Source organism: Phyllobates terribilis, unplaced genomic scaffold, assembly GCF_046119375.1.
Source record: "Phyllobates terribilis strain yellow unplaced genomic scaffold, ASM4611937v1 Scaffold_82__1_contigs__length_6685932, whole genome shotgun sequence".
Classification (NCBI taxonomy): domain Eukaryota; kingdom Metazoa; phylum Chordata; class Amphibia; order Anura; family Dendrobatidae; genus Phyllobates; species Phyllobates terribilis.
Window position 1 is genome coordinate 1 of NW_027362842.1, and position 21,536 is coordinate 21,536.

Below are 21,536 nucleotides of genomic sequence, written 5' to 3' on the forward strand. Positions count from 1 at the left end.
TCAGCCTCATCAGGAGCATGCCCAGGCGTTGTAGGGAGGTCATACAGGCACGTGGAGGCCACACACAATACTCAGCCTCATCAGGAGCATGCCCAGGCGTAGTAGGGAGGTCATACAGGCACGTGGAGGCCACACACAATACTCAGCCTCATCAGGAGCATGCCCAGGCGTTGTAGGGAGGTCATACAGGCACGTGGAGGCCACACACAATACTCAGCCTCATCAGGAGCATGCCCAGGCGTTGTAGGGAGGTCATACAGGCACGTGGAGGCCACACACAATACTCAGCCTCATCAGGAGCATGCCCAGGCGTTGTAGGGAGGTCATACAGGCACGTGGAGGCCACACACAATACTCAGCCTCATCAGGAGCATGCCCAGGCGTTGTAGGGAGGTCATACAGGCACGTGGAGGCCACACACAATACTCAGCCTCATCAGGAGCATGCCCAGGCGTTGTAGGGAGGTCATACAGGCACGTGGAGGCCACACACAATACTCAGCCTCATCAGGAGCATGCCCAGGCGTTGTAGGGAGGTCATACAGGCACGTGGAGGCCACACACAATACTCAGCCTCATCAGGAGCATGCCCAGGCGTTGTAGGGAGGTCATACAGGCACGTGGAGGCCACACACAATACTCAGCCTCATCAGGAGCATGCCCAGGCGTTGTAGGGAGGTCATACAGGCACGTGGAGGCCACACACAATACTCAGCCTCATCAGGAGCATGCCCAGGCGTTGTAGGGAGGTCATACAGGCACGTGGAGGCCACACACAATACTCAGCCTCATCAGGAGCATGCCCAGGCGTTGTAGGGAGGTCATACAGGCACGTGGAGGCCACACACAATACTGAGCCTCATCAGGAGCATGCCCAGGCGTTGTAGGGAGATCATACAGGCACGTGGAGGCCACACACAATACTGAGCCTCATCAGGAGCATGCCCAGGCGTTGTAGGGAGGTCATACAGGCACGTGGCGGCCACACACAATACTCAGCCTCATCAGGAGCATGCCCAGGCGTTGTAGGGAGGTCATACAGGCACGTGGAGGCCACACACAATACTGAGCCTCATCAGGAGCATGCCCAGGCGTTGTAGGGAGGTCATACAGGCACGTGGAGGCCAAACACAATACTGAGCCTCATCAGGAGCATGCCCAGGCGTTGTAGGGAGATCATACAGGCACGTGGAGGCCACACACAATACTGAGCCTCATCAGGAGCATGCCCAGGCGTTGTAGGGAGGTCATACAGGCACGTGGCGGCCACACACAATACTCAGCCTCATCAGGAGCATGCCCAGGCGTTGTAGGGAGGTCATACAGGCACGTGGAGGCCACACACAATACTGAGCCTCATCAGGAGCATGCCCAGGCGTTGTAGGGAGGTCATACAGGCACGTGGAGGCCACACACAATACTCAGCCTCATCAAGAGCATGCCCAGGCGTTGTAGGGAGGCCATACAGGCACGTGGAGGCCACACACAATACTCAGCCTTATCAGGAGCATGCCCAGGCGTTGTAGGGAGGTCATACAGGCACGTGGAGGCCACACACAATACTCAGCCTCATCAGGAGCATGCCCAGGCGTAGTAGGGAGGTCATACAGGCACGTGGAGGCCACACACAATACTCAGCCTCATCAGGAGCATGCCCAGGCGTTGTAGGGAGGTCATACAGGCACGTGGAGGCCACACACAATACTCAGCCTCATCAGGAGCATGCCCAGGCGTTGTAGGGAGGTCATACAGGCACGTGGAGGCCACACACAATACTCAGCCTCATCAGGAGCATGCCCAGGCGTTGTAGGGAGGTCATACAGGCACGTGGAGGCCACACACAATACTCAGCCTCATCAGGAGCATGCCCAGGCGTTGTAGGGAGGTTATACAGACACGTGGAGGCCACCCACAATACTCAGCCTCATCAGGAGCATGCCCAGGCGTTGTAGGGACGTCATACAGGCACGTGGAGGCAACACACAATACTCAGCCTCATCAGGAGCATGCCCAGGCGTTGTAGGAAGTCATACAGGCACGTGGAGGCCACACACAATACTCAGCCTCATCAGGAGCATGCCCAGGCGTTGTAGGGAGGTCATACAGGCACGTGGAGGCCACACACAATACTGAGCCTCATCAGGAGCATGCCCAGGCGTTGTAGGGAGGTCATACAGGCACGTGGAGGCCACACACAATACTCAGCCTCATCAGGAGCATGCCCAGGCATTGTAGGGAGGTCATACAGGCACGTGGAGGCCACACACAATACTCAGCCTCATCAGGAGCATGCCCAGGCGTTGTAGGGAGGTCATACAGGCACGTGGAGGCCACACACAATACTCAGCCTCATCAGGAGCATGCCCAGGCGTTGTAGGGAGGTCATACAGACACGTGGAGGCCACACACAATACTGAGCCTCATCAGGAGCATGCCCAGGCCTTGTAGGGAGGTCATAAAGGCACGTGGAGGCCACACACAATACTCAGCCTCATCAGGAGCATGCCCAGGCGTTGTAGGGAGGTCATACAGACACGTGGAGGCCACACACAATACTCAGCCTCATCAGGAGCATGCCCAGGCGTTGTAGGGAGGTCATACAGGCACGTGGAGGCCACACACAATACTGAGCCTCATCAGGAGCATGCCCAGGCGTTGTAGGAGGTCATACAGGCACGTGGCGGCCACACACAATACTGAGCCTCATCAGGAGCATGCCCAGGCGTTGTAGGGAGGTCATACAGGCACGTGGAGGCCACACACAATACTGAGCCTCATCAGGAGCATGCCCAGGCGTTGTAGGGAGATCATACAGGCACGTGGAGGCCACACACAATACTGAGCCTCATCAGGAGCTTGCCCAGGCGTTGTAGGGAGGTCATACAGGCACGTGGCGGCCACACACAATACTCAGCCTCATCAGGAGCATGCCCAGCCGTTGTAGGGAGGTCATACAGGTACGTGGAGGCCACACACAATACTCAGCCTCATCAGGAGCATGTCCAGGCGTTGTAGGGAGGTCATACAGGCACGTGGAGGCCACACACAATACTCAGCCTCATCAGGAGCATGCCCAGGCGTTGTAGGGAGGTCATACAGGCACGTGGAGGCCACACACAATACTCAGCCTCATCAGGAGCATGCCCAGGCGTTGTAGGGAGGTCATACAGGCACGTGGAGGCCACACACAATACTCAGCCTCATCAGGAGCATGCCCAGGCGTTGTAGGGAGGTCATACAGGCACGTGGAGGCCACACACAATACTCAGCCTCATCAGGAGCATGCCCAGGCGTTGTAGGGAGGTCATACAGGCACGTGGAGGCCACACACAATACTGAGCCTCATCAGGAGCATGCCCAGGCGTTGTAGGGAGGTCATACAGGCACGTGGAGGCCACACACAATACTCAGCCTCATCAGGAGCATGCCCAGGCGTTGTAGGGAGGCCATACAGGCACGTGGAGGCCACACACAATACTCAGCCTCATCAGGAGCATGCCCAGGCGTTGTAGGGAGGTCATACAGGCACGTGGAGGCCACACACAATACTGAGCCTCATCAGGAGCATGTCCAGGCGTTGTAGGGAGGTCATACAGGCACGTGGAGGCCACACACAATACTCAGCCTCATCAGGAGCATGCCCAGGCGTTGTAGGGAGGTCATACAGGCACGTGGAGGCCACACACAATACTCAGCCTCATCAGGAGCATGCCCAGGCGTTGTAGGGAGGTCATACAGGCACGTGGAGGCCACACACAATACTCAGCCTCATCAGGAGCATGCCCAGGCGTTGTAGGGAGGTCATACAGGCACGTGGAGGCCACACACAATACTCAGCCTCATCAGGAGCATGCCCAGATGTTGTAGGGAGGTCATACAGGCACGTGGAGGCCACACACAATACTCAGCCTCATCAGGAGCGTGCCCAGGCATTGTAGGGAGGTCATACAGGTACGTGGAGGCCACACACAATACTCAGCCTCATCAGGAGCATGCCCAGGCGTTGTAGGGAGGTCATACAGGCACGTGGAGGCCACACACAATACTCAGCCTCATCAGGAGCATGCCCAGGCGTTGTAGGGAGGTCATACAGGCACATGGAGGCCACACACAATACTCAGCCTCATCAGGAGCATGGCCAGGTGTTGTAGGGAGGTCATACAGGCACGTGGAGGCCACACACAATACTCAGCCTCATCAGGAGCATGCCCAGGCGTTGTAGGGAGGTCATACAGGCACGTGGAGGCCACACACAATACTCAGCCTCATCAGGAGCATGCCCAGGTGTTGTAGGGAGGTCATACAGGCTCGTGGAGGCCACACACAATACTGAGCCTCATCAGGAGCATGCCCAGGCGTTGTAGGGAGGTCATACAGGCACGTGGAGGCCACACACAATACTCAGCCTCATCAGGAGCATGCCCAGGTGTTGTAGGGAGGTCATACAGGCACGTGGAGGCCACACACAATACTGAGCCTCATCAGGAGCATGCCCAGGCGTTGTAGGGAGGTCATACAGGCATGTGGAGGCCACATACAATACTGAGCCTCATCAGGAGCATGCCCAGGCGTTGTAGGGAGGTCATACAGGCACGTGGAGGCCACACACAATACTCAGCCTCATCAGGAGCATGCCCAGGTGTTGTAGGGAGGTCATACAGGCACGTGGAGGCCACACACAATACTCAGCCTCATCAGGAGCATGCCCAGGTGTTGTAGGGAGGTCATACAGGCACGTGGAGGCCACACACAATACTCAGCCTCATCAGGAGCATGCCCAGGCGTTGTAGGGAGGTCATACAGGCACGTGGAGGCCACACACAATACTCAGCCTCATCAGGAGCATGCCCAGGCGTTGTAGGGAGGTCATACAGGCACGTGGAGGCCACACACAATACTCAGCCTCATCAGGAGCATGTCCAGGCATTGTAGGGAGATCATACAGGCACGTGGAGGCCACACACAATACTCAGCCTCATCAGGAGCATGCCCAGGCGTTGTAGGGAGGTCATACAGGCACGTGGAGGCCACACACAATACTCAGCCTCATCAGGAGCATGCCCAGGCGTTGTAGGGAGGTCATACAGGCACGTGGAGGCCACACACAATACTCAGCCTCATCAGGAGCATGGCCAGGTGTTGTAGGGAGGTCATACAGGCACGTGGAGGCCACACACAATACTCAGCCTCATCAGGAGCATGCCCAGGTGTTGTAGGGAGGTCATACAGGCTCGTGGAGGCCACACACAATACTCAGCCTCATCAGGAGCATGACCAGGCGTTGTAGGGAGGTCATACAGGCACGTGGAGGCCACACACAATACTCAGCCTCATCAGGAGCATGCCCAGGTGTTGTAGGGAGGTCATACAGGCTCGTGGAGGCCACACACAATACTGAGCCTCATCAGGAGCATGCCCAGGCGTTGTAGGGAGGTCATACAGGCACGTGGAGGCCACACACAATACTCAGCCTCATCAGGAGCATGCCCAGGTGTTGTAGGGAGGTCATACAGGCTCGTGGAGGCCACACACAATACTCAGCCTCATCAGGAGCATGCCCAGGCGTTGTAGGGAGGTCATACAGGCACGTGGAGGCCACACACAATACTCAGCCTCATCAGGAGCATGTCCAGGCATTGTAGGGAGATCATACAGGCACGTGGAGGCCACACACAATACTCAGCCTCATCAGGAGCATGCCCAGGCGTTGTAGGGAGGTCATACAGGCACGTGGAGGCCACACACAATACTCAGCCTCATCAGGAGCATGCCCAGGCGTTGTAGGGAGGTCATACAGGCACGTGGAGGCCACACACAATACTCAGCCTCATCAGGAGCATGGCCAGGTGTTGTAGGGAGGTCATACAGGCACGTGGAGGCCACACACAATACTCAGCCTCATCAGGAGCATGCCCAGGTGTTGTAGGGAGGTCATACAGGCACGTGGAGGCCACACACAATACTCAGCCTCATCAGGAGCATGACCAGGCGTTGTAGGGAGGTCATACAGGCACGTGGAGGCCACACACAATACTCAGCCTCATCAGGAGCATGCCCAGGCGTTGTAGGGAGGTCATACAGGCTCGTGGAGGCCACACACAATACTGAGCCTCATCAGGAGCATGCCCAGGCGTTGTAGGGAGGTCATACAGGCACGTGGAGGCCACACACAATACTCAGCCTCATCAGGAGCATGTCCAGGCATTGTAGGGAGGTCATACAGGCACGTGGAGGCCACACACAATACTCAGCCTCATCAGGAGCATGCCCAGGTGTTGTAGGGAGGTCATACAGGCTCGTGGAGGCCACACACAATACTGAGCCTCATCAGGAGCATGCCCAGGCGTTGTAGGGAGGTCATACAGGCACGTGGAGGCCACACACAATACTCAGCCTCATCAGGAGCATGCCCAGGTGTTGTAGGGAGGTCATACAGGCTCGTGGAGGCCACACACAATACTCAGCCTCATCAGGAGCATGCCCAGGCGTTGTAGGGAGGTCATACAGGCACGTGGAGGCCACACACAATACTGAGCCTCATCAGGAGCATGCCCAGGCGTTGTAGGGAGGTCATACAGGCACGTGGAGGCCACACACAATACTCAGCCTCATCAGTAGCATGCCCAGGCGTTGTAGGGAGGTCATACAGGCACGTGGAGGCCACACACAATACTCAGCCTCATCAGGAGCATGCCCAGGCGTTGTAGGGAGGTCATACAGGCACGTGGAGGCCACACACAATACTCAGCCTCATCAGGAGCATGCCCAGGCGTTGTAGGGAGGTCATACAGGCACGTGGAGGCCACACACAATACTCAGCCTCATCAGGAGCATGCCCAGGCGTTGTAGGGAGGTCATACAGGCACGTGGAGGCCACACACAATACTGAGCCTCATCAGGAGCATGCCCAGGCGTTGTAGGGAGGTCATACAGGCACGTGGAGGCCACACACAATACTCAGCCTCATCAGGAGCATGCCCAGGCGTTGTAGGGAGGCCATACAGGCACGTGGAGGTCACACACAATACTCAGCCTCATCAGGAGCATGCCCAGGCGTTGTAGGGAGGTCATACAGGCACGTGGAGGCCACACACAATACTCAGCCTCATCAGGAGCATGCTCAGGCGTTGTAGGGAGGTCATACAGGCACGTGGAGGCCACACACAATACTGAGCCTCATCAGGAGCATGTCCAGGCGTTGTAGGGAGGTTATACAGGCACGTGGAGGCCACACACAATACTCAGCCTCATCAGGAGCATGCCCAGGCGTTGTAGGGAGGTCATACAGGCACGTGGAGGCCACACACAATACTCAGCCTCATCAGGAGCATGCCCAGGCGTTGTAGGGAGGTCATACAGGCACGTGGAGGCCACACACAATACTCAGCCTCATCAGGAGCATGCCCAGATGTTGTAGGGAGGTCATACAGGCACGTGGAGGCCACACACAATACTCAGCCTCATCAGGAGCATGACCAGGCGTTGTAGGGAGGTCATACAGGCACGTGGAGGCCACACACAATACTCAGCCTCATCAGGAGCATGCCCAGGTGTTGTAGGGAGGTCATACAGGCACGTGGAGGCCACACACAATACTGAGCCTCATCAGGAGCATGCCCAGGCGTTGTAGGGAGGTCATACAGGCACGTGGAGGCCACACACAATACTCAGCCTCATCAGGAGCATGCCCAGGTGTTGTAGGGAGGTCATACAGGCTCGTGGAGGCCACACACAATACTGAGCCTCATCAGGAGCATGCCCAGGCGTTGTAGGGAGGTCATACAGGCACGTGGAGGCCACACACAATACTCAGCCTCATCAGGAGCATGCCCAGGTGTTGTAGGGAGGTCATACAGGCTCGTGGAGGCCACACACAATACTCAGCCTCATCAGGAGCATGCCCAGGCGTTGTAGGGAGGTCATACAGGCACGTGGAGGCCACACACAATACTGAGCCTCATCAGGAGCATGCCCAGGCGTTGTAGGGAGGTCATACAGGCACGTGGAGGCCACACACAATACTCAGCCTCATCAGTAGCATGCCCAGGCGTTGTAGGGAGGTCATACAGGCACGTGGAGGCCACACACAATACTCAGCCTCATCAGGAGCATGCCCAGGCGTTGTAGGGAGGTCATACAGGCACGTGGAGGCCACACACAATACTCAGCCTCATCAGGAGCATGCCCAGGCGTTGTAGGGAGGTCATACAGGCACGTGGAGGCCACACACAATACTCAGCCTCATCAGGAGCATGCCCAGGCGTTGTAGGGAGGTCATACAGGCACGTGGAGGCCACACACAATACTGAGCCTCATCAGGAGCATGCCCAGGCGTTGTAGGGAGGTCATACAGGCACGTGGAGGCCACACACAATACTCAGCCTCATCAGGAGCATGCCCAGGCGTTGTAGGGAGGCCATACAGGCACGTGGAGGCCACACACAATACTCAGCCTCATCAGGAGCATGCCCAGGCGTTGTAGGGAGGTCATACAGGCACGTGGAGGCCACACACAATACTCAGCCTCATCAGGAGCATGCCCAGGCGTTGTAGGGAGGTCATACAGGCACGTGGAGGCCACACACAATACTGAGCCTCATCAGGAGCATGTCCAGGCGTTGTAGGGAGGTTATACAGGCACGTGGAGGCCACACACAATACTCAGCCTCATCAGGAGCATGCCCAGGCGTTGTAGGGAGGTCATACAGGCACGTGGAGGCCACACACAATACTCAGCCTCATCAGGAGCATGCCCAGGCATTGTAGGGAGGTCATACAGGCACGTGGAGGCCACACACAATACTCAGCCTCATCAGGAGCATGCCCAGATGTTGTAGGGAGGTCATACAGGCACGTGGAGGCCACACACAATACTCAGCCTCATCAGGAGCGTGCCCAGGCGTTGTAGGGAGGTCATACAGGTACGTGGAGGCCACACACAATACTCAGCCTCATCAGGAGCATGCCCAGGCGTTGTAGGGAGGTCATACAGGCACGTGGAGGCCACACACAATACTCAGCCTCATCAGGAGCATGCCCAGGCGTTGTAGGGAGGTCATACAGGCACGTGGAGGCCACACACAATACTCAGCCTCATCAGGAGCATGCCCAGGCGTTGTAGGGAGGTCATACAGGCTCGTGGAGGCCACACACAATACTCAGCCTCATCAGGAGCATGCCCAGGAGTTGTAGGGAGGTCATACAGGCACGTGGAGGCCACACACAATACTCAGCCTCATCAGTAGCATGCCCAGGCGTTGTAGGGTGGTCATACAGGCACGTGGAGGCCACACACAATACTGAGCCTCATCAGGAGCATGCCCTGGTGTTGTAGGGAGGTCATACAGGCACGTGGAGGCCACACACAATACTCAGCCTCATCAGGAGCATGCCCAGGTGTTGTAGGGAGGTCATACAGGCTCGTGGAGGCCACACACAATACTGAGCCTCATCAGGAGCATGCCCAGGCGTTGTAGGGAGGTCATACAGGCACGTGGAGGCCACACACAATACTCAGCCTCATCAGGAGCATGCCCAGGCGTTGTAGGGAGGTCATACAGGCACGTGGAGGCCACACACAATACTCAGCCTCATCAAGAGCATGCCCGGGCGTTGTAGGGAGGTCATACAGGCACGTGGCGGCCACACACAATACTCAGCCTCATCAGGAGCATGCCCAGGCATTGTAGGGAGGTCATACAGGCACGTGGAGGCCACACACAATACTCAGCCTCATCAGGAGCATGCCCAGGCGTTGTAGGGTGGTCATACAGGCACGTGGAGGCCACACACAATACTGAGCCTCATCAGGAGCATGCCCAGGTGTTGTAGGGAGGTCATACAGGCACGTGGAGGCCACACACAATACTCAGCCTCATCAGGAGCATGCCCAGGTGTTGTAGGGAGGTCATACAGGCTCGTGGAGGCCACACACAATACTGAGCCTCATCAGGAGCATGCCCAGGCGTTGTAGGGTGGTCATACAGGCACGTGGAGGCCACACACAATACTCAGCCTCATCAGGAGCATGCCCAGGCGTTGTAGGGGGGTCATACAGGCACGTGGAGGCCACACACAATACTCAGCCTCATCAGGAGCATGCCCAGGCGTTGTAGGGAGGTCATACAGGCACGTGGAGGCCACACACAATACTCAGCCTCATCAGGAGCATGCCCAGGCGTTGTAGGGAGGTCATACAGGCACGTGGAGGCCACACACAATACTCAGCCTCATCAGGAGCATGCCCAGGCGTTGTAGGGAGGTCATACAGGCACGTGGAGGCCACACACAATACTGAGCCTCATCAGGAGCATGCCCAGGCGTTGTAGGGAGGTCATACAGGCACGTGGAGGCCACACACAATACTCAGCCTCATCAGGAGCATGCCCAGGCGTTGTAGGGAGGTCATACAGGCACGTGGAGGCCACACACAATACTCAGCCTCATCAGGAGCATGCCCAGGTGTTGTAGGGAGGTCATACAGGCACGTGGAGGCCACACACAATACTCAGCCTCATCAGGAGCATGCCCAGGTGTTGTAGGGAGGTCATACAGGCACGTGGAGGCCACACACAATACTCAGCCTCATCAGGAGCATGCCCAGGCGTTGTAGGGAGGTCATACAGGCACGTGGAGGCCACACACAATACTGAGCCTCATCAGGAGCATGCCCAGGTGTTGTAGGGAGGTCATACAGGCACGTGGAGGCCACACACAATACTCAGCCTCATCAGGAGCATGCCCAGGCGTTGTAGGGAGGTCATACAGGCACGTGGAGGCCACACACAATACTCAGCCTCATCAGGAGCATGCCCAGGTGTTGTAGGGAGGTCATACAGGCACGTGGAGGCCACACACAATACTCAGCCTCATCAGGAGCATGCCCAGGTGTTGTAGGGAGGTCATACAGGCACGTGGAGGCCACACACAATACTCAGCCTCATCAGGAGCATGCCCAGGCGTTGTAGGGAGGTTATACAGGCACGTGGAGGCCACACACAATACTCAGCCTCATCAGCAGCATGCCCAGGCGTTGTAGGGTGGTCATACAGGCACGTGGAGGCCACACACAATACTGAGCCTCATCAGGAGCATGCCCAGGCGTTGTAGGGAGGTCATACAGGCACGTGGAGGCCACACACAATACTCAGCCTCATCAGTAGCATGCCCAGGTGTTGTAGGGAGGTCATACAGGCTCGTGGAGGCCACACACAATACTGAGCCTCATCAGGAGCATGCCCAGGCGTTGTAGGGTGGTCATACAGGCACGTGGAGGCCACACACAATACTGAGCCTCATCAGGAGCATGCCCAGGCGTTGTAGGGAGGTCATACAGGCACGTGGAGGCCACACACAATACTCAGCCTCATCAGGAGCATGCCCAGGCGTTGGAGGGAGGTCATACAGGCACGTGGAGGCCACACACAATACTCAGCCTCATCAGGAGCATGCCCAGGCGTTGTAGGGAGGTCATACAGACACGTGGAGGCCACACACAATACTCAGCCTCATCAGGAGCATGCCCAGGCGTTGTAGGGAGGTCATACAGACACGTGGAGGCCACACACAATACTCAGCCTCATCAGGAGCATGTCCAGGCGTTGTAGGGAGGTCATACAGGCACGTGGAGGCCACACACAATACTGAGCCTCATCAGGAACATGCCCAGGCGTTGTAGGGAGGTCATACAGGCACGTGGAGGCCACACACAATACTCAGCCTCATCAGGAGCATGCCCAGGCGTTGTAGGGAGGTCATACAGGCACGTGGAGGCCACACACAATACTCAGCCTCATCAGGAGCATGCCCAGGCGTTGTAGGGAGGTCATACAGGCACGTGGAGGCCACACACAATACTCAGCCTCATCAGGAGCATGCCCAGGTGTTGTAGGGAGGTCATACAGGCACGTGGAGGCCACACACAATACTCAGCCTCATCAGGAGCATGCCCAGGCGTTGTAGGGAGGTCATACAGGCACGTGGAGGCCACACACAATACTGAGCCTCATCAGGAGCATGCCCAGGTGTTGTAGGGAGGTCATACAGGCACGTGGAGGCCACACACAATACTCAGCCTCATCAGGAGCATGCCCAGGTGTTGTAGGGAGGTCATACAGGCACGTGGAGGCCACACACAATACTCAGCCTCATCAGGAGCATGCCCAGGCGTTGTAGGGAGGTCATACAGGCACGTGGAGGCCACACACAATACTCAGCCTCATCAGGAGCATGCCCAGGCGTTGTAGGGAGGTCATACAGGCACGTGGAGGCCACACACAATACTCAGCCTCATTGTGACTTGTTTTAAGGACATTACATCACAGTTGGATCAGCCTGTAGTGTGTTTTTCCACTGTAATTTTGGGGGTGACTCCACATCCAGGCCTCCATTGGGTAATAAATGTGATTTCCATTGATGATCTTTGGGTGATTTTGTTGTCAGCACATTCAGCTTCTACAGAACAAAGTATTCACTGAGGAGATTTCACTCATTCTCATCTAGGAGGGGGGATTTCACTGTTCCCTTCAGCTTTTTGAGCAGTGTATATAGCAAAGTATTAGGATGAACTTTTGTAATTCACCAAATACTTATTTTCCACCAAAATTTGAAAAACAAAATCTTTCCAAATGAGACAATGTGATTTTCAGGATTTGTTTTCTCATTTTGTCTCTCATAGTCGAGGTCGACCCATGATGACAATTACAGACTGACCTCATCTTTATTAGTGGGAGAACTTGCACAATTGGGGGCTGACAATACTTTTTTCCCCCCACTGTATACATGTAGTAACCGCCCTCCTGCTACACAAAAGGGTTTCTATTAGGTTGGATGAAACCCGTTTTCCCTTTAATAATGCCCTTTAAATTCCACGTCATCAGCTGTAGCCCCCCAGAGCTGGAGGGTGGACAATCGGCCCCTATGAGAGGAGGTCCTGGATCTCCGGCAGGATCCACGGGTGTCACTGACATTTCCCTCAGACATGAAAACCAAGACCTCTTGAGCCTGAAGGGTGCTGTGAGCAAAATTCACGCTCTGCCCTGAGCAGGTAAGCGGGGGGAAGGCATAAGCCACGCTGAACTTCCATGGAATCGGGAGAGTCCACCATCAAGGGATCTTCCCTGGGATCCAGGGAGCAGAATGCTATTACTTTTCGATTTTGCCTGGTGGCAAATAGGTCGACCACTGGAAGACCCCACATCTGGGTTATGAGAAAATAAAAAAGAGTTGTTGATTCAATACCCCCTCTCCTTCCTTTAAAGGACAGCGGCTCAGGAAGTCTGCTTTGGTGTTTTCGCTTCCTTTTATATGTAGGGCAGTAAGGGAGCGTAGATGAGTTTCTGCAACAGCTTGTCTGCCCCTTTCGTTAGAGATTTTGATCGTGTGCCCCCCGTTGGTGGTTTATATAAGCCACGGCTACGCGGTGGTCCGAGAACACCCTGACGTCCTGGCACTGCAAGGATACAAGGCATTCACTTACTGCTTTATCTATCGCCAATAGCTCTTTGGTGTTAGAGGAGAATCTTTTCTCGCCCTCTGACCAGACCCCCTCGATTAGCTCTTCTCCTAGATGGACTCCCCAACCTGAGGGGCTTGCATCAGTGATTAACACCTGGGAGGGGCTCCCCAACCTGAGGGGCTTGCATCAGTGATTAACACCTGGGAGGGGCTCAGCCCCCGGGGCTTGCATCAGTGACTAACACCTGTGAGGGGCTCCCCAACCTGAGGGGCTTGCATCAGTGACTAACACCTGGGAGGGGCTCCCCAACCTGAGGGGCTTGCATCAGTGACTAACACCTGGGAGGGGCTCCCTAACCTGAGGGGCTTGCATCAGTGACTAACACCTGGGAGGGGCTTGCATCAGTGACCAACACCTGGGAGGGGCTCACCCCCGTGCACAGGTTTCTGTTATCCAACCACCACCCCCCAGAGATTGTGTCGAGCAGGGGGATGTTACTTTACCTTCCAGCTGTCCCCCTAGGGCTGACATTATATAATACATCCCACTGTAGTGATCTAGAATGGAATTGAGCCCATAAGACTGAGGGGAAACAGGATGTTAAGGTGCCCAGCAGGGGCAAGGCACTCCTGGCTTTACAGCAGTATGATTTTACCATTCAGCACAAAGAAGGTAGTGAACATGGCAACGCGGATGGGCTGTCCCGCCAGGGGGATGGGCTTGGGAGGACAATCTGTAAATCAACCTCCCATGCCACCTCTAAAAGTGGGAGGTGTTGTAGAGAACAATTAAAGTCCATAACTCACCCTCACATTGAACATATGGGATTATTTATAATTGGGTAAGTGACAAACTAAAATTATAACTGGGAGAAGTGAGCGGACACTCCAACCTCCATTGAAGCAGGGACAGTCTGCAGTGTCCAGGTAATTACAGTAGAGATCTGCTCTGAGAGCCAGACACTAAGCCTAGGATTCGTATACTCAGTGGCGGAGAAGCACACATCTGGGGCAAGAACTTCCTCTGTTCAAAGCACAGATTTTCTGGAGCCAGTGATGGACTGGAGGCACCGCTGCCTCCCCCTGCTCCTATCCTTGCCACTAGGGAGCAGACCACTGCAGAAAGAGGCGGGGGGACCTGCTGAGACCCCCACTGATTACAAGAACAGGGGTCCTTTGTGGACATTGGGCAAGCATGTGTACTCTGCTCTATTCACGGTGGTCAGACATGTGCCCATCCCTTGAGCGTTCGTGACCCCTGCTCCTGTAATGGTTGGGGGTCCCAGAAGTTGGGCCCCACTGATAACTACTTGCAGATGGGACACCGGCGCGGAGCTCGTTCCTCAGTGAAGGGCGTTTATTATCGAGAAGCTTCAGATCAGAGAAAATAAATACAGTAACAAAAAAGGTGGACGTCAGAAACCTCAGCGCCAAACTAGTGGATGATGGGAGTGAGGGTCCCGTCCTGCTGGGGGGGGGGGGGGGGTGTGAATAGGAAACAGCCGGCTCAGCCTCACAATGAAATGACGAGCGGCGATTCTAAACCACGGATCAGCCACCAGGGGAACTACAACTCCCAACATACGACAGCTTACAGGGAGGGCTAAGAGTTGTAGTTCCACAGCAGCCAGTGTGGTGGTCGCTGTCCTGGAGTACTCCCCCCATCCTCCTCTGCCGGTCACACACCTCTTGGTGAGGGCTAATGTTGGTGTGGTCGGCCCCGACCCCGGCCTCCTGGGGCCCCGTCTGCTGAGGAGCGCGGGTTCTTGATTGTCTCGTCTACGGACAAGATGAGGCAGGCGGCCTCGGAGGCTGCGGTCAGCGCGTTGATCCTCACGATGGACGGCTCCCAGACGCAGGCGTCAAAGTTATCGGCGATGTCTTCATTGTTCACGTCCACGCCGTACCACGTGCCACCCTGTGAACAGCCAGCAGACGCAGGGTTAACAGTAATCACTGGATCAGACGGAGCGGAGGACACGCGGTATGCAGGGGCAGGGGCGGCTGTATTATGGACAATCATCCCTCACAGGCACTGCATGGCGACCATAGTGAGGGGGACAGACCGGTCTGGGGGTGTCGTGGCTGCTGCTCACCTGGGCGTGCTTCGCTCTCAGCTTGTTCAGGATGTTGGTGGCATCGAAGCCGGCGTTATCGCAGAGCTGCCGAGGGATGATCTCCAGCGCCTTGGCGTAGGAGCCGATGAGCAGCTGCTGCTTGCCAGGAATGGTCCTGGAGTAATCGCGCAGGTACTTGGACAGCTCCATCTCAATGGCGCCTCCACCAGCGACCACAGAGTCGTTCTAGAGGGAGAGGAGAGCGGTTACAGCAGGTGGACGGCAGGGCGCGGACGCGACGGGGGAGAAGACGCGGCAGGGCGCGGACGCGACACGACAGGGCGCGGACACGACAGGGCGCGGACACGACAGGGCGCGGACACTCACCTTGATGGCTCTGCGCACAATCATGATGGCGTCGTGCAGAGATCGCTCCGTCTCCTCCATGAATTGCTCGGCTCCTCCTCGGAGGATGATGGTGCAGGTTTTAGCTTTCGGGCAGCCAGTGAAGAAGTTATATCTACGTGAAAATAATAAGTGAAGACAAAGGGACGAGCAGGACGGTAGACTCACTGCATGGCTGTAGTGAACCCAAGCAGGGTGCGGTGAGGATGGCAACAAACATGGTGGCTCACGTAGACTCACATTACAGGGTCTAGTTGGCCTCCAGCGGAGAAGCCCAGCCAAATCCAAATAAAACCGCGTCTGGCCGGTCCTGATCCGGGTGGTGTCACATATAGGCCGCCCTGACAGATGTGATGAGCTGCAGCTGCTCGGTCACCACGTGAGTGCCGGGAGCAGCGGCGCCGCCGCTCAGGAGGGCGCAGACATTATTTTATTTAAAGTTGTGTCCTGAATGGATTCAGCTGGTGTTCCCCTTTAAACAAGTACAGCAGTCTCCCTCTACACCTCCAGCACCCCCTGCTTGTTCGGTATCTCCTCCGGTGATTTCCATTCTGTCACATTTACACATTTTCTGGTAGCGCTCACCTTTCCCCACCCACCTGGGCCTCCTCAAACAGCGCGCACTGGCCCAGCACGTCGTCCATCAGAGCGTTCACACTGGTCTGAATGGATCCGCCGCAGGCCTGAGAGAGAAGCACCGGGGTGGGGGAGAGATGTTATACTGAGGCACAGAGGAAAGCCCCCACTAGCACAGCACCGCATGACCGCTGTAGTAGCCCCCTACCATCATGGTTCTCCTGAGGTCCTCCTCCGGGACTCTACCGGCACAGAACAGATCACGGTCAGCGAAGTACTGCGTGGCCACATCACCGATGGGGAGCTTGGAGAGGACGACTTTGGCTCCGGACTTGTAAATCTTATCCAGCTTGTCGTAGAGGATATTCCACTCTGCGTCCACGATGGCCTGGTACTCCTGTGATAGATGACAGACGTTGGTACCGTGGCCGCGAACGGCCTGCTGTCCCCCCCCCCCACCTCCTGCGGCCCTTACCTCCACATTGGTGACCCGGACTTCAGCGTTGTCCTTCTCGGCCTTCAGCTCCAGCTCCACATTCAGCAGGGCGATCCTGGGGGACGAGTACTTCTTGGGCTGCATCTCAAAGCCGGCGTAGGAGAAGGTCTTCTTGAACGCGACTCCGGCCACCAGACGAGAATCCTGAGGATATGGAGTGTTAGTGTCTGCGAGAGAGGCCCGTCCGCCCGCGGGGGAAGGAAGGGACGGAGCAGCCCGTCCGGGGTACGGCGCCACCCACCTCCAGAGCTCCTCCCTGGACCTTCTTAATGCCAATCATCTTCAGCTGCAGCAGGTCGTCTAACAAGGTCACCGCGTCCACAACCATCTTGGAGAAGAAGTCCTTCTGCAGAGCGATGAGCTTGGAGCTCAGGGCGGTGGCCGCGCACTTCTCCAGCAGGCGCCGCTGCTCTCTGTGGGGAAGATGGTGAATTTACAACATGGCAGACACCGGATCCCGGACCGCACAGACGGACGGACACTTACTCTTTGTCTTCCTTTTTCACGGTTACAGAAAGTTCCTTAATTTTACTGACGGCCTGAAAGCAAAACATGAAGATTACACTGAGACCTGGAGTCTGAGGGGCAACAGAAGAGCCAGAGCGCAGAAGCCGGCACTGATACCGGGGGGTATGCTGCATATAGCCCTGAGGACACGGCCCCGGCACTGGGGGGGGATAATAGTCCTGAGGACACGGCCCCGGCACTGGGGGGGGGATAATAGTCCTGAGGACACGGCCCCGGCACTGGGGGGGGATAATAGTCCTGAGGACACGGACCCGGCACTGGGAGGGGGGATATATAGTCCTGAGGACACGGCCCCGGCACTGGTGGGGGGGGATATATAGTCCTGAGGACACGGCCCCGGCACTGGTGGGGGGGATATATAGTCCTGAGGACACGGCCCCGGCACTGGTGGGGGGGATATATAGTCCTGAGGACACGGCCCCGGCACTGGTGGGGGGGATATATAGTCCTGAGGACACAGCCCCGGCACTGGTGGGGGGGATATATAGTCCTGAGGACACGGCACTGGGGGGGGGGATATATAGTCCTGAGGACACGGCCCCGGCACTGGGGGGGGGGATATATAGTCCTGAGGACACGGCCCCGGCACTGGGGGGGGGGGGAGATATATATAGTCCTGAGGACACGGCCCCGGCACTGGGGGGGATATATAGTCCTGAGGACACGGCCCCGGCACTGGGGGGGGGGGATAATAGTCCTGAGGACACGGCCCAGATCCTGGGGGAGGATCGGCGACTCACCAGCTGGGTGGCAGTGCGGTACGCTCGGATGATGACCTGGGGGTGCAGTCCTTCCTCCACGTAGGGCTTTACCTGCTTCATGAACTCGGCTGCCAGCAGCGTCACGGACGTGGTGCCGTCGCCCACCTGTTACGTGTAGAGGGGTCTCGTTAGAATCTTTGCCCACATGACGTACTAAGACCCCCAGCGCTGGTCTGCGTTACCTCGGCATCCTGGGACTTGGCGATGTCCACCAGGGTCTTGGCTGCAGGATGGACGACATCCAGGAGCTTCAGGATTGTGGCGCCATCATTGGAAATCGTGGCTTTACCTGCGATGTAGGAGATGGGGTGAGGGATATACGGAGACCCTCGGCTGCACAATGTCAGGGTCTACGTAGACCTGCTGGTGATGGTCAGACGGGCAGAGGGTGCACTCACCTCTGTCATCTACGATGAGCTTATCCATGCCCCGCGGGCCCAGGGTGGTGCGCACGGCCTCCGCGATCACCTGGCAGGCGTTGATGTTGCTGACGAGCTGCGGGACGCCCTGAGACGTGTCTGTGCCTTCCTTCAGGAGGATGACTGGAGTGGGCTGCGGGGGGAGACAACCGAGCGAGGGGTTAATGCCCGGTCACATGGTAAGAAGCAGACCACGCCCACAACCAGGGGGACAAATCAGCAGGAGCGGTGCCCACAGCCCGCAACGCACGCCACAGCCCGCAACGCACGCCACAGCCCGCAACGCACGCCACAGCCCGCAGTGGCAGCTTATTAGTAGTGTGAGTGGCGGTACTGTGTGTATAGTAACAGGAGTCCCTGTGCTGTCCCCTGCTGGACAAAAGCGCAGCTGACCCCCGGGCCGGTGTCTCCATGAATGTTGCGCCCCCTGCAGGACTCCACTGGGTGCTTTCCTGTGCAGTGATGTCGACACGTCCAGAGTCCGGGATCCACAACTGACAGAAATGACAATGTCTCGGCCCCCCACCCTGGCACATCTCCTCATTCTGCCAGCTCCTGCCCCAGGCTTGCCACTTCCGGGGGTCCGCTGTTTCCACGTGTGACACTGCTCCCTGTTCAGCGCTCTGTACATCGTACAATACAGCAGACCAGAAATATCCACTCGTGAAACCCCCAGACATAAGACGCCGTGCGCAGGGGCCGCCGACGTGCGCAGGGGCCCGAGGACGTGCGCATAACCCCTGAATGTAACAGATCAGCGCTCACCACCTGGACCACCGCCGCCGCTCCTCCGCCTCTCTCATGACATAAGCAACACCAGATGACCGCTGCTGCCAATCAGTGGCCGCCGTCACAGTTTTGCATGAGCTTAATAAGAAATACTGCCTGGAAGCCTCTTAGGCTATGTTCACACATGTTGGGTTTTTCAGCGGTTTTTGCTACAGATTTTCATGCACATTTTCGCAAAGCCTGTGAGAATCCAGAATCCTCCGTTCACACATCTTGTTTTGTTGTTGGGTATTCTGCGTCTTGGTTGGGTTTTTGGATAATAGAGCCGGTCACTTCTTTCAGCGTTTTTTCACCCGCAGGAAGTAAAGGGAGGTGATAGAAACGCTGCAAAATTTTCATCAGCGTTTTTTTCAGCATTTTTGATGGCAAAATAGAATGTTTTTTTTTTTTCCACAGAACTTTATCTACACGCATAAATAGAGACAGAAGGACAGTGAGAAAAAGCATCAAAAAACGCTGTAAAACCCAACATGTGTGAACATAGCCTAACATACCGCAGTCACTGAAGCCGTGCGCCCCTACCTGCGGTCAGTCCATGTGCCCGTCACCCCGTGCCATGCGACTTCAGGCTGATGAGGGGCTGCCATGACAGCTGGGGATCTAATAAAGACCCCCATCGTAGCCAAGCTGGTTCTCCTGTCATGGACAGATGGGGGCCGAGCGTCACAGGAGAGCGATACTGGACCCGATACAGAAGCACTAACGTACAAGTCGCATCGCAGGTGAAAACGCCAAAGTCGCCCGTCACAGCGGGGCCCGTCGCCCGTCACAGCGGGGCCCGTCGCCCGTCACAGCGGGGCCCGTCGCCCGTCACAGCGCACCGTCAGGACTGCAATAGAAACCGATCGAGACGTTGTATGGAGCAGACACTGCCGCCCGAGGGAAGAAAACACGTCCTCCCGCTCCCCGCCGCAGAGCGAAGACGGCGACAAAGAATAATTATTATTATACAAAGAATATTTACATTTCATTAAAAGTCAAAAGAAAAAAAAAAAAACCCTCCACTGTTATGTGTCAGCATTCACTGTGCAGTAAAGAAGGCGAGTGCGATCACCACGGCAACAGCCTGCAGATTATGTATCACTGAGGAGCTGCACTCCAGGAGTGGAGCACCCCTTTAAGCAGCGAGGGTCCAGGAGTGGAGCACCCCTTTAAGCAGCGAGGGTCCAGGAGTGGAGCACCCCTTTAAGCAGCGAGGGTCCAGGAGTGGAGCACCCCTATAAGCAGCAAGGGTCCAGGAGTGGAACACCCCTTTAAGCAGCGAGGGTCCAGGAGTGGAACACCCCTTTAAGCAGCCGCAGGAGAGGGGGGGGGTCCAGGAGTGGAGCACCCCTTTAAGCAGCGAGGGTCCAGGAGTGGAGCACCCCTTTTAGCAGCAGCAGAGGGGAGTGTCCAGGATCGGAGCACCCCTTTAAGCAGCAGGGGGGTGGGGGTAGAGTGTCCAGGAGTGGAGCACCCCTTTAAAAAGAGCAGACGGAGGGGGTCCAGGAGTGGAGCACCCCTTTAAGCAGCAGGGGGGTCCAGGAGTGGAGCACCCCTTTAAGCAGCAGGGGGGTCCAGGAGTGGAACACCCCTTTAAGCAGCCGCAGGAGAGGGGGGGGTCTAGGAGTGGAGCACCCCTTTAAGCAGCGGACACTAGGTGTCAGAGTGGCCCTCACCGCAGAGTGCAGACGGCGCCCTCAGCTCCGGACACTGCGGCCTCTCACATCCCCACGCCTGTCCCCCCGGCCCCGCACCCTCCTCCACTCCCCGGCAGTCGCGTCCCCGCGCAGGATGGCGGCGGATTGTCTCCACTCACCATCATCTTGTCTGCTGGGTGAGACCGCGAGCCGGCACCACCGCTCCCACAATGCACCGGAGAAACCTTCCGGAACCTTCCAACCGCCGCGGGGCGTAGCCGAGCGTGGACCATGGAGCGTGAGAGCGCAGGTCCCGCCTTACACGAGGGTGACGGAGCAGCTGATTGGGCAATCACTTTGTCTGTTAGTTCCTATTGGTCCACTGTCAGGAACATGCCGGATATCTCCGTTGCCATGGACATCGAAAGCCTG

At 56.7% G+C, this 21,536-nt stretch overlaps 1 protein-coding gene across 1 annotated transcript; it reads right to left on the reverse strand.

Moving 5' to 3' along the window:
- Positions 1 to 14,793: 14,793 nt before the first annotated feature.
- Positions 14,794 to 21,441, reverse strand: CCT7 (chaperonin containing TCP1 subunit 7). The gene is made up of 12 exons (XM_073662665.1): positions 21,284 to 21,441; positions 18,676 to 18,829; positions 18,460 to 18,566; positions 18,257 to 18,382; positions 17,475 to 17,527; positions 17,230 to 17,401; positions 16,968 to 17,132; positions 16,701 to 16,889; positions 16,502 to 16,599; positions 15,899 to 16,031; positions 15,551 to 15,757; positions 14,794 to 15,372 (listed from the first exon to the last, which is right to left on the reverse strand). Exons 1-12 carry the CDS (start codon positions 21,395 to 21,397, stop codon positions 15,154 to 15,156), a joined length of 1,737 nt encoding a protein of 578 aa, XP_073518766.1. The 5' UTR covers positions 21,398 to 21,441; the 3' UTR covers positions 14,794 to 15,153.
- Between the last annotated feature and the right edge of the window lie 95 nt (positions 21,442 to 21,536).

Coding starts and splice junctions, on each gene's coding strand:
- CCT7 (XM_073662665.1), bottom strand. CDS start 21,397: ATGGTCCACGCTCGGCTACGCCCCGCGGCGGTTGGAAGGTTCCGGAAG. Junction 16,600..16,700: donor ACCTCAGGAGAACCATGATG/GTAGGGGGCTAC, acceptor CTTCTCTCTCAG/GCCTGCGGCGGATCCATTCA. Junction 15,373..15,550: donor TGAGAGCGAAGCACGCCCAG/GTGAGCAGCAGC, acceptor GGCTGTTCACAG/GGTGGCACGTGGTACGGCGT.